Source organism: Cebus imitator, unplaced genomic scaffold (genome assembly GCF_001604975.1).
Source record: "Cebus imitator isolate Cc_AM_T3 unplaced genomic scaffold, Cebus_imitator-1.0 Scaffold417, whole genome shotgun sequence".
Lineage (NCBI taxonomy): Eukaryota > Metazoa > Chordata > Mammalia > Primates > Cebidae > Cebus > Cebus imitator.
Genome location: NW_016107732.1, coordinates 403,204 through 416,949, shown reverse-complemented (window position 1 = coordinate 416,949; position 13,746 = coordinate 403,204). Strand labels below are relative to the sequence as shown.

General features: G+C 41.6%; 1 protein-coding gene across 5 annotated transcripts in view; it reads right to left on the bottom strand.

Annotated features, from left to right (window-relative positions):
* Positions 1 to 320: 320 nt before the first annotated feature.
* ZNF805 (zinc finger protein 805) overlaps positions 321 to 13,746 on the bottom strand; it is a 15,913-nt gene continuing 2,487 nt past the window's right edge. For 2 of the 5 annotated variants that reach the window (XM_017509572.2, XM_017509573.2), the window contains exons 2-4: positions 12,861 to 12,987; positions 9,380 to 9,475; positions 321 to 5,021 (exon numbers count right to left, since the gene is read on the bottom strand). In XM_017509572.2, the coding sequence (XP_017365061.1) occupies positions 3,391 to 5,021; positions 9,380 to 9,475; positions 12,861 to 12,987 (1,854 nt within the window). In that variant the 3' untranslated portion in view covers positions 321 to 3,390. Of the gene's footprint in view, positions 5,050 to 9,379; positions 9,476 to 12,860; positions 12,988 to 13,746 lie in introns of all 5 variants that reach the window. The other 3 variants (XM_017509574.2, XM_017509575.2, XM_017509576.2) reach the window with 3 other exon arrangements.

Here is a 13,746-nt window from a genome sequence, read left to right as displayed (position 1 = left end):
ACACAAAAAATCATAAAATAGCAGACATAACACTAACATAATTATTGTAAACTTAAATAGTCCAAATACACCAATAAAAGACAGAAGTATGCAAACTGGGATCAGGCAGAGTGACTCAGACCTGTAATCCCAGCACTCTGGGAGGTTGAGGCAGGCAGATCACCTGAGGTCAGGAGTTCAAGACCAGCCTAGCCAACATGGTGAGACCTCCTCTTTACTTAAAATACACAAATCAGCTGGGTGTGGTGGCGGGCACCTGTAGTCCCAGCTACTTGGGAGGCAGAGGCAGGAGAATCGCCTGAACCTGGGAGGCGTAGGTTGCAGACTGCGCCACTATACTCCAACCAGGACCACAAAGCAAGACTCTGTCTCAAAAAACAAAACAAAAACAAAAACAAAAAAACTGGATATAAAATCACAACCCGAATATATGCTCTTCACAAGAAACTTACTCCAAATATAGCGGTATAGATAAGGTTTAAAAAAGTATAAATCATGCAAACATTAACCAAAAATGTAAGAGTGACCATATATGGATTAGATAAAGAAATGATAAAGAGTATTAACAGGAGCAATAAAGGACATTGCATAATTATAAAAGGGTCAATATACCAAGAATACCAAGCAAACCTACATGTGTATGTACCAAACAACAGAGCTTTAAATTACATGGAACAAAAACTGATAGAACTTCAAGGAGGAATAGATAATTCCACAATTATAGTTCAGGACTTCAACATCCCTCTCTCAGCAATTGACAGAAATACTACACAGAAAATCAGCAAGGACATAGGAGACCTAAATAACACCATAAACTAAGAGGATCATACAAACATTTATAGAAACGTTACCCAGTGACAGCAGAACACACATTTTTTTCAAGCAGCTATGTAAAACAAGACACCCTATATCCTGGGTCATAAGGAAAAAAGTCAACAAATTTAAACAGTAACATCAAATGTAAAACAAATTAGATATCAATAACAAATAAATAGCATGGAATACTTCAAACACTATAAACAACATACTTCTAAATAATTCATGGGTTAGAGAAGATGTCTCAAAAGGAATCAGGAAAACTTAGAACTGAGTAAGATAATCAAAAACATATTAAAACTTGTGGGATGAAACTAACAGCAGTGTAAGAAAAATGTATAGAAATTAAAGCTTATATTAAAAAACAAAAAAGCCTTAAATCAATAACCTAAACATCCACCTCAAGAAACCACTGAGTTGAATACAATCAAAGCCAAGTAGAAGAAAAGACACAATACAGAGTACAGCAGATATCAGTGAAATGAAGAGCAGAGAGTGGAGAAAAATCAGAGATATAAAGTGCTGTTTCTTTGAAATGATCAGTGAAATTGACGTATGTCTACAAAGACTGACAATGATAAGTGATACATTTCCAATATCAAGAATACAACAAGGAACATAAGTACAGATTCTGCTGCCATCAAAAGGATAAAAGGTAATATTTAAAAGAATGCTACAAATTAGAAAATTTACATAAAATGAACAATTCCCTAAGAAAATCTATAAAAATTCATTCAATATGAAATACTCTGAATAGTTCTATAGCTATTAAATAAAATAAATACATAATTAAAAAGCATCTAAAAGTAAATCTCCAGGTCCCACTTGTTCACTGGAGAATGCTATTGAACATTAAAGGAACAAATAACACTGATTCTATATGCCATCTTCCAAAAAAAAACAGAAGAGAATTCCTTCCAATTCATGTTGGGAGGCTATTTATCATCTAGACATCAAAACCAAATAACATTTATCATTATCACTCATGAAATTAGAGGAGAACTTCCTCAACAAAATACTAGCAAATGAAATACTGTAGCATGGTATATATACAAAATTATACTCCATGACCAAGTAGGGCTTATCACAAGGACGTGAGGCTGGTTCAATACTCAAAACTCAATCAATGTAATACATCATATCAACTGACTATAGAAGTAACAGCATACAATTAAATCAATTGATAGAGAAAAAGCATATGACAAAATTCAACACTTCTTAATAACAAAAAAATCCCAGCAAATTAGGAATAGAGGGAAACTTAATAAACTCAACAGGGAAACTCTTTGGAAGAAACTTTCAACATCATACTAATAGGAAACTGTCCTTTTGATTTGGGTAGAAAAAAAAATAGAGAAACTGAACATTTCCCCCCTAATATCAGGAACAGGGCATGGATGACTTGTCACTCTTCATATTCAACATCACACTGTTATTGTACCTAGTACAATAACATGAGAAAAGCAAATAAAAGGTATACAGATGCGAAGTAAGAAAAAAACTGTCCCAAATTGCAAATGACATTTCTATGCTTAAAATCCTAAGGATTCTCCCAAAAGAAATGACAAGAAACAATGAGTTTAGGAAGGTTGCAAGACAGTAAAATAAGACTGAAAAAATAATTATGTTTCTGTATACTAGCCAGGATCATGTGAAATTGAAATTTTGAATATCAATGCCATTGACAATCACTCAAAAAACTATGAAGCTATAAACCTTATTTAAAATGTATAGGAGCTATATTGTGTAAACTATAAAACAGTAATGAAATATATCAAAGAATATTTAAATAAATGAAAAGATATGCCATGTTCACGAATTGAAAGGCTAATAAAGATGCCAATTATCAACATATTGATCTACAGATTTAACTCAATTTCTATCCAAATCCAAGCAAGAATATTTAAAAAACAGAAAAACCAATCCTAAAATATATATGGAAAGCCAAAGAAACTAGGAATGCTAAATGAATTTTAAATAAAAATAGTAAGAAAGAACTCACATTACCCAATTTTGAGATTTACCATACAGCTATAGCAATCAAGTGAACCAAAAGATAGGAATCAAGAAAAATTCTGAGTGTTAGTGTTTAAAGCCCATTAAAAAAGGATTTTAAAAATCAAAGACCTAAACAGTCTTAACTGGTGCAATAAAATGTGCACATTCATGTTTCCTTTTATCGTTAAATATAAAAGTATTTCATAACTCAAGCGTTCACATTTCTCATAAAAACAAGTGCTTCCCAAGAGACAATGTGGTAGAACAAAGACATTATGTTCACAGACCTTCCCTTACTTTCCTGACATAGGACAGAAATGTACATACAAGACAACAGAATAAAGAAGCAGTGTTTGCATTTCATTTTCTTTTCTATGTCACCTCTTTTTATAAAAATTCCTGAGATAACACTGCACTGTAAACTAATGAGAAAGATGAAGCTAAAGGTTTTCCTAAGTGCATAATAACCACTGGGTGTTTTTCCAGGATGAATTCAGATGGAGAATAAGGCTCTAAGCTGTGTGATTTTCTAATATGACTCCTTAGGTGACAGATAATATTCTGCAACAGGTTTTCTCACAGTGAAGACACCTGTGGGGTTTCTCTTTGGTATGGTTGATCAGAAGCCATATAAGATGCTTCCTCTTGCAAAAGATTTTCCTCAGTGGTGACATTCAAAAAGTTTTTCCCCAATAAAAGTTCTTTGATGTTGACTGAGGTCTGCCCACTTGTGAAAGGTCTTCCTACATCTGTTACACTGATAGGATTTCTCCCAGTATGCATCCTTTGATGCTGAGTGAGGGATGAGCTGCGACTGAAGGCCTTTCCACATTCACTACACTCATACGGTTTCTCTCCAGTGTGGATGATGGAGTGTCGAATGAGGTTTGTGCTCCAGCAAAATGTTTTCCCACACTCGATGCATTCATAGGGCTTCTCTCCACTATGAATCCGCTGGTGCCTTGTGAGGCCTGACCTGCGGTTGAAGGCCTTTCCACACTCCATGCACTCATAGGGCTTCTCTCCAGTGTGGATGCTGAAATGTCGAATGAGGTCTGCCCTATTGCTAAAGGCTTTCCCACATTCTTTGCACTCAAAAGGTTTTTCTCCAGTGTGGGCCCTTTTATGCAAGATAAAGGTAGAGCAGTGGGTGAAGGCCTTTCCACATTCACTACACACATAAGGCTTCTCCCCAGTGTGAATCCGCTGGTGCCTCTTGAGGTATGATCGGTGGTTGAAAGCTTTCCCACACTCGAGGCACTCAAAGGGCTTCTCCCCAGTGTGGATGACATAGTGGTGAATGAGGGCTGCGCTCTCACAGAAGGCCTTCCCACATTCACTGCACTCATAGGGCTTCTCCCCAGTATGAGTCTGCTGGTGCCACATTAGGTATGACCTGTGTTTGAAGACCTTGCCACATTCGAAGCACTCATAGGGATTCTCACCACTGTGGATAATGTAGTGTCGAATGAAACCTGGCCTATCTCGAAAGGCTTTGCCACACTCTTTGCACACAAAGGGTTTTTCTCCAGTGTGGCTCCTGTTATGCAAGACAAAAGTGGAGCGGTGAGTGAAGGCCTTTCCGCATTCACTGCACTTGTAAGGCTTCTCTCCACTGTGAATCCGCTGGTGCTGTGTAAGGTGTGACTTGCGGTTAAATGCCTTCCCACACTCCATGCACTTATAGGGCTTCTCCCCAGTGTGGACCATGTGGTGTTGCAGGAGGTATGTGCTTTTGCTAAAGGTTTTTCCACACTCTGTGCATTCATAGGGCTTTACTCCAGAGTGAATCCTCTCATGCCGAGCAAGCAGGCGTTTCTTGTTAAACACTTTTTCACATTCATTGCATTTAAAAATATTTTCCTCTTCCTGAATAACTGGATTTTTACCTGATCCATGTGAGTCACAGTCATGGACATCATCTCCTAAGGAGACTTGATCCTGTATAATCCTTGAACACACACTATCAGCTGTCTCTAAACCATCATGTTTGGGGCTCATTTTTCTAGGAGGGGTCTCCTTTTGGAAATCTATCCCTGGTTGCAAGTGTTCTCCCTGCATTTCTGAAAACCAGTCCTGATCCTTGGGTTGCCCCAACTGGAAGTCTCCTGAAGCTCCCTGTCTTAGTTGGCCCCAGAATGAGATTCCTCCAGACAAGGCTAGCTGGCAAGTGGTAGGTTCTGTGTTCTTGGGTTTTCCTTTGTCACCTGAAAGAAATCCAACACACAGGAGGGCCTGTTAGTAATGTAAAAAGAGAAGAAACAAGATCACCACTTCAGTAAAGAAAATGAAGTTATAAATGGTGCCTTTATGTCTGTTATATTTTGCCATATTGAACCCCAGATATATAATTTGTTTCTTCTCTTTTCCTTGGATTTCTGACTCCTTAAAAAAGAGACCAAGCAGAGAGATCAGGTGAGGGAACAGGGACTAGAGTGGAGCTATCACCTCAATTCGAGACTGAATATTTATATAAAGGTAACTCATTATGGGTTCCTAAACAGTTTATCCTAAATAGATGACTCTGGCTGACAGCTGGTGGCACCAGAAAGACCAACCAGTGAGTAGAAGGTTAGGCTTCTGAGCCATAAGATACCAGCTGAACTCTGGAAAAGGAATGAAGGCTGGAAACTTCACATGGCAATGTGGGCAATGTCACGTGGGCAATGATTTGATAAACTGTGCTTACGTAATAAAGCTCAATAAACTCTAAAAACCAGAGCTTCAGTGGGCTTCGGGGGTTCACAATGCTCTATGCACATATTTTCTGGGTGCACATCATTGCTGGGTGGGTAACATGTCACTAAGGAAGCTTTGTGTTTGGAACATCTTCAGCCAGCTCCACATCCTGTGTCTCTTCTAATTTGTACGCTTGTCTGTAATAAACATAACTGTGAGCATAATAGGTTTTAGAAAATTTTATGAGTCTTTTTAGCAAGTTAAGAAACCTGAGGGTGGTTTCAGGAAATCCCTGAATTTGCAGTTGGAGTTAGAGGATTTGGGTAGACCTGAAAGTCCCGGAGGACTGTGTCCTCAATCTTGAGTTTGGCTAATCCTGGGAAAAACATCAAGACAGTTTTCCAATAGGAGGTACCCAATGAAGTAAGTCCTACTGGTCACAAGACAAAGTGGGAAAGACACTGTAGCCTTAGGAGACAGAATATACAAAGGAGCTATAGCACACGAGTGGATGGGGTTGATGAGAGGCTAGGGGAAAGATGAGGCAGAGGGGAGCTGATTCCCAAGATTCTGACTAGGTGACAGCTGTGAAGAGCAGTGGCACTCCCAGAAAAGGGCTCATAAGGCAGTGTGGTACTGGCATAGACAGAATGCAAACTGGGAATAAAGAAAAAGAGAGAGTTCAGAAATCCACTTACACATAGCTGGGGCTTTGGTAGATGGCAAGGAGACATAGCACCTCAGTGATGAGAGACTACTAGGGACACAGAGCTAGAAAAATTGGCTACCCACATGAGGAATAGAAATATTGTATTCTACCACATTCCATACTGAGAACCAACTTCAGATTGATAAAGACTTAAATGCCAAATGGCAAGTTTTATACCTTACAATAAAATAAACAAGAATACCTTTTTGATATTGGGTAGGACAACATTTTTTCCACAAGGCACAAAATAATCAGGTAAATAAACCATAAATCAGACTACACTATGTAAGAAACTAGAAACTCTAGTGAACAAAGGATACTTTAAAAAGAGTGGAAGGACAAAATTAAAAACTAGACAAATATACCTGTAGCAAATATAACTGATAAAAGATAGGTATGCAGAATGTATAAAAATCAAATCAAAAAGAGAAAGCCAAACAAGTTAATTGAAAAATAGGCATTTATCATCAAATAACGTCTCACAGAAGAAAATACAGATTAGCTAAGAATCATATGAGACACTAAACCACCTTACCAATGAGGAAAATGCAAATCAAGAGCACAGGAGATCCATTTGATCAGCAAAAATTGAGGAGCCTTACAGTTTCAAGTACTAGATAGGATACAGATCAATGGAAACGTCTAAAAATTCCTGAGAGAAATTTTTTGATATAGGTCCTTTAGAAAACAATGGGAATGATCTTGCAAACTAGAACATTTGCATAGTCCATAATCTAATTATTTCACTCCAGAAACATTAAAAATGTGCCCCTACACATGTGAAAGATGAACAACATATTTGAATGTCCACAGCATCACTGATTATGGAGGATAAAAACATGTAAACAATTAAATACTCAGACAGTGAATGAATATAGGAATACATTGTGAACCATGAACATTTAATTGTTTTATTTTCTTCAAGGGTAAAGAAGTTGAGCCTGTTTTTATGTTGAGTACAGAAAGGATGAAGTTATAAAACAGGCATAATATAACTGAAGAAAACATGTCCATGAAAAGGTGCGATGTAAACTCTTGAAAAAACTGACCGTGGCCAAGAGCAAGACCTCTTCCACCACGGGAAAAGAAAAGCTACTGATAGGAGAGGTTGACATGAATGTGTAAGGGTTGCTGATTAAGCAATGTAAGTAGATGATACTGTCAACATGAAAACCTGCTGATACATCATCAGCAGTCATACGCAGAGACACTGGTGGATGGGGAAGTGTTAACTGTCTGGAACAAGGTCTGAATGCTGGAGTACCCCATGCAGGAAAAAGAGCTGACCAGAGGCATAAAGCAGATACAAATATTAAGTTTTGGGAATCTATTAACATCCCCTAGAAAAAAGATGGCAAGAGCTTAGAATAAGAGCATAAGGAGGGCAGGTGTGGTGGCTCACGCCTGTAATCCCAGCACTTTGTAAGACCAAGGCAGGCGGATCACCTGAGGTCAGGAGTTCACGACCAGCATGGCCAACATGGAGAAACCCCTTCTCTACTAAAATACAAAATTAGCTGGGCGTGGTTGCACATGTCTGTAATCCCAGCTACTTGGGAGGCTACGGCAGGAGAATCGCTTGAACCTGGGAGGTGGATGTTCTGGTGAGCCAAGATTGTACCACTGCACTCCAGTCTGGGCAACAAGAGTGAAACTCCATTTAAAAGAAAAAAAAGAAGCAGAAGGATAGGTCTGATGGAGGTGGTAGAGGGATGAATTCAGGAGACATGTATAATGTGAAATCAAAAGGATCTAGAGATGGCTGGATGCAGGGACTCATGTAGGAGGTGGAGGGGTTGACCTGTCTGAGGCTGGGTCCAGTCCCCTAATCTGCCTGGATGGCAGAACCATTCACTGAAACTTGGGAGGTGGCAGGAACAAGCATGGTCATGGGTTCCTTCTTAGGCATGTTGAGTTTTGTGCTTTTCAAATTTTCAAGTGGAGATGTGGCACTGAGGACGGAATGATCTAGAACAGACTCTGAAAGGCTAAAAAGGGACTGCACAGACATTCATGGACTGGATGAGCAGCTCAAGGGACTTCCGCATGCAGAGACTACGGCTCTGCAATAGCACCAATCCACACACCTGACAGACGGTCTCAGTGCCCTCGGCAGCCTAGGTGTGGGACAGAAAGGTCAAATGTCACCTTGAGGTTTTTGGAAAACAGGAGATATAGAAAGACATGGAAAAAGGACTGCTTCTTAGTGTCTGACTGACACTCAGGGGATGGGTGGAAGGAGAAGATGGGAAAGGCTGGTAGGCAGAATATAACTGGAAAGAGAAATTGGGAGAGTAAGAAAGGCCCTGTTCCCCAGAGTTCAGAAGAAAATGTGACACAGCATCACTCTTTAGGGTTAATAATGACATTGTGATGAGTCACTTACTATCAGAAACTATCCCATCAAATAATTACATCTTCAAACTGCCCAATGGCATAAAAATATTTTTTTCTTTTTTAAATAAAAATAATTTCTAACAGCATTTTTCAGGAACAGACTGAGTGTAGTGGACAGAGTAGGTGCTCACCAAACCATCTGCTCTTCTCCTTGGACAGGCAGCTCAGCCAAAATTCCTAGACTCACGAGGCCAAGTACAGCCAAATGCCTAGTACCCATGCATGAAATATGGGGGGAGATGATATTTCTGGAAGTGGGTGTGACTTCCCTTATTCCCTTAATTCTCTACCAGCAAGAGGATGTCAGGACAACCTGAAAGCAACAGGTTAATGACAGAAGGGCCCTGAGTCCTGAATAACTGTGTGGTAGAGAATTCTCTGTTGACCCACACAGACCTCGGTATGAGTGAAAAAGAATTTTCACATGTGAACCATTTAAATTTTGGAGTTTGTTGGATATAGCAGCTGGTGTTACCTTAGCCAAACTCATATACAAACTTCACTAGGGTCACAGAGTAGGTAACTGGGAAACCAGGTTTCAGGCCCACAAGGTTGAAGCCCTAGGACCAATTTCAGTTCATATACCTCACTCCTCCCCAGGAGTGGTGACAAGTGTGATATGGCTGTGAGAACAGAGAAACCGCAGGTCAAAGGGCTCCAAGGCTCCCAAACCCTTAGAGAAGCCATAGTGAGAAGTTTCCCAAGAGATCCCAGGGCCAGTGGTCTCCTCACAGTCTCAAACCTGCGGGGATTCCCACTTGTCCAGATCTTGGCTCCTACCTGGATGGGTGCCTTGGGAGAGGTCTTCCTTCCTGGTCCAGGGCTCCTGCCCATGCTCTAGGTGGTAGATCAGCTCAGGTCTGGGAACAGGACACCCTGTTTATGAAGAAAGAAAGTGGACACATGGATATTGGTGAAAGGAAATACAGATCTTCAATCTAGTCGGGGACTTCAGGATAGGGACCAGATCTTAGACGGAATCTGCTCCTGTGCATGGGAACAAAAAGCTGGCATGTGACCTGGAAACCAACAGCAGGCCATGTCATGCTGCCATAGAATCTCTACTCCTGATAATAAGTCAAAAACGAGTACTTATAGGCTATAACCATGTCCAGGGGACTATGTCAAGCATTTAAATGGATTATGTAATTTTAAAAGTGAACAATATTTATGGAATACCTTAGAGAAAAGTGATATACTTTAAATATTAAATATTGATTATTTTCATTCAAAACAAGGTATGTGTCTTCATTGATCTAAGTCTTTTTATTTTTTAACATCCTAAGCAAGGTTTTATAATTTTTTTTCTCTAAACCACAGACTCAATGAGTCTGTCACCTAGACTGGAGTGCAGAGGCATGATCTCGGCTCACTCAGCCTCCCAAGTAGCTGGGACTACCGGCGTGCGCCACCACACCCGGTTAATTTGTTTTGTATTTTTAGTAGAAATGAGGTTTCACTATGTTGGCCAGACTGGTCTCGAACTCCTGACCTTAGGTGATCCACCTGCCTTGGCCTCCCAGAGTGCTAGGATTACAGGCATGAGCCACGGTGCCCAGCCATTAAATGAGGATTCTAGTTGAGAATTACCTCACAGTATCCCCAGGAAGTCCATATCATAATCAACACCATTTTGTTGACAAAGAAACCCAGGCTCAGGAGGTAAAGTGATTTGCTGAAGAGCACAGAACTGGTGAATGGCTGAGTCAGTAAGGACCTGCTCCTGCCATCTCTGTCTGTGCTGTTTAACCACAAAGCTCCACAACGCTGCCCAGAAAGTGCCAGGTCCAGGCATGCTGACGACAATAATCGTGATGAGGATGACAATAACAGTACTGGTGGCAACAGAGATTGCAATGGCTCCCTGCACACAGCTTGGTCTCCCAGGTGCTGTTCTGAGCCCTTTTCATATAATAACCCTTGACCCTGACAATAGCCCTGGGATCGAACACGATAAGTCCTCATTTGAACAATCAGAACACTGAGGCACAGACAAGTTCGGTAACTTGCCCAAGGCCACAGTTTTCAAAGAACACAGCTGGGGCTGGACACCAGGGTTCTGACTCCAAACTCTGGTCTCCCAAGCACCACACTAGGAGGAAACCACGAGCACCAAAGTGGCTGGCAGAGGGTGGTGCTGATGCAGAGATGTGAGCTGGAGGATTCATCCTGAGGGACCAGCGACCAGAGCGAGGGGCAGGTTCAGTGACTCCAGACCCAGCATTTCATGAACCATTAAAATATTTAAAAACTGAACATCCTACTATGATATGATTACATGAGGATACTTACAGAAACTTCATATAGCAGCACAGTGGCTCACATCTGTAGTCCCAGCTACTGGAAAGGGTCTGAGCTATGATCTTGCGCCACTGTACTTCAGCCTGGGTGACAGGGGGAGACCCTGTCTCTAATATAAAGAAATAATGAGTAATACCTACTTTCATCAATATTTTACAAAAGAAGGCTGGGTGTGATGGCTCACGCCTGTAATCACAGCACCTTGAGAGGCCGAGGTGGGCGGATCACCTGAGGTCAGGAGTTCAAGACCAGTTTGGCCAACATGGTGAAAGCCCGTCTCTACTAAAAATATAAAAATTAGCCAGGCTTGGTGGTACATGCCTGTAATCCCAGCTACTCAGGAGGCTAAGGCAGGAGAATCACTTAAACCCAGGAGGCAGAGGTTGCAGTGAGCCAAGACTGCACCACTGCACTCCAGCCTAGGCAACAGTGAGACTCTGTCTCAAAACAAACAAATAAACAAACAAACAAACAATGTTGTTCGGTCCCTGTGAGCTCATGCTGCTTGTTCAGGGCTGTGAGCCTAAGGCTGCTCCCTCTGTAGAAAAGGGGAAATTACCAACAGTTTGCAGGATGTTAAGACTTGGCACTAAACCAGACTTCTCCTCAAATGCTAAGGAGGCAAGAAGAGAAGAAATATAAGAACGACTTCCTCAGGGTGTCTCTCAGTACCAGCTCTTAAAGTGTCTGTCCAAGCACTCTCCAAAAAATAGTTTCTCAACCTTAGCACAACTGACATTTAGGTCCAGGTAATGCTTTGTTTGGGAAATGGTGGGGAAGAGGAGGAGAAAGGATCAGTCCTGTGCATTATAAGGATGTTTAGCGGCATTCCAGGTCTCCACCCACTAGATGACAACGTCATCATTCCAGTTTTAACGACCAAAATGTCTCCACACATACCCCAGCATCCACTGAAGATCAACATCGTCCCTGCTTGAGAACCACTAGCTTAGAAAGACATGAACAAGGTAAAGGTAAGAGACTATGGTGAGAAAGGGGCCTCCCTGAGATTTAGTGGTCAGGGAAGAGAAAGGTGAGGAAGCACCAATGGTGCTGAAAAGGAGCAGCCATGTGAAATGCTGCATTACCCTGAGAACACTCATCAAAGAGAAGAGCAAATGCGATGGCCTGAGATGGGTGGGCACTTGTGGAAATAGCATGAAGCCCAGCAAGGCTCCAGCAGAGTGACTTTAGAATTAGAGGACGTGACAGTGATTAAAGGGTTGTTTAGAATAATACCTGGTGGTACCGAAGGTAAATGTCTCCTGGGGATCTGCCTGACTCAACCCTTCTTGGAAAATATCCCACTGCCCCTGACACCACTAACTGGGCTGTGGAGAGGATACATGAGCAACCAGGCACACCCAGGCAGATCCTGCTCTGGAACTCAAAAAAAGAACTGCAGACAGAGGCCGTCTATGCTGGGCCGTGGGTGAGAGATGGAGGGAAGTATGAGCTGGAGGTAGAGCAGCATCTGCTGCCTGAAGCACGCCTCATCGAGGCCAGAGAAACAGACAAGAAATCTGGAGGGGAAGGAGAGATCACAAAGAATAAAGCCTCAGTGGCTAGTCTTCCCTTGAACTCGCTGAGGTAGAAAAGAACCATACAGAGTAGACAGAGACATGAGCAGACAGAGAAGCCAGGACATTACTGTGGTGGTTCTCAGTTCCTACACCAGCCCCTCTTAACGCACAGGTGGAAAGCCTACCATTGGGGTCTGCAAAACACCCTGTTTCTTTCCAACACCTTCTCCTTTGGCTGGGAGCCAAAGAGTACTCTACTTCTTGCCCAAAGAGATACAGGGAAACTGTATAGCAAGAGGTGAGTGTAGAAAACGACTGAAGTGTGTGAAGGAGGCAAAACAGGTTCGAGAGGCCTTCTTGACCTGTTAGGCGTGGAGTCAGAGGATGGAATGAAGGAGGTGGCAGGTCCCCTGCATGGTGGAGAGGGAAGGCCTTACCCAGAGACACCAGAAGCCCACAGTTTTCCAGCATCACCTCCTGGTACAGGGTCCGCTGAGCTAGGTCCAGCTGCCCCCACTCCTCCTGGGTGAAAGTCACAGCCACATCATCAAAGGTCACAGACACCTGAAATGTCAAATAGAGGGAGTAGTGTTTGCCCTGGGACTGTCATATGTGCTTTGCTGGAAAAGGTGCAACAAGATCAAGGCCCAACTCATTGAGGACCTCCTGAGGGCCTAACCTTGTACCAGGCTGAAGGAGGAAGGTGGACACTGCTTTGGACAAATTACTGTAATGTAAAAGAGAAAAGCCTCCTATACAGGAGCTATCAGAGAATGACAGCAGACAATGGCAATAACTTGTAGACTGTGAGATGTAGACAATTAGAGTTCAAGAACATCAAAGGAATGAGAAAATAATGACAATGAAAATAATAACAGCAATAATGCTGACAATGACAGTGCCTAAGCCTCACTGGTCCAGCTCATGCTGAAGGCTTCATGTTCTGTTTTAAAGCAACTACAAGTCCCCAACTCTGAAGTCAGAATTCTCAAGTTTTAATCTAAACTGAAACTGACACTTGCCAGTTTTTGTGATCTTAGGCACCTCATTCATTTCTGCTTCAATTTCCAGATCAATACAGAATTCCCACATTTCCCAGTAACTGACATGAGTTATTCAGAGCTTGATGGACTTTGAGATTTCATCAATCCTCCCACAGCCCCTGAAGTATTACTAAACACCACCACCAATCACCTCCATGTCACAGTCACTGACCTAAGGCTAAGAGAGCTCCATAGATTCTCCCAGTGTTTTTTTTTTTTTTTTTTTTTTTTTTTTTTTTTTTTTTTTTTTTTTTTTTTTTTTTTTTTTTTTTTTTTTTTT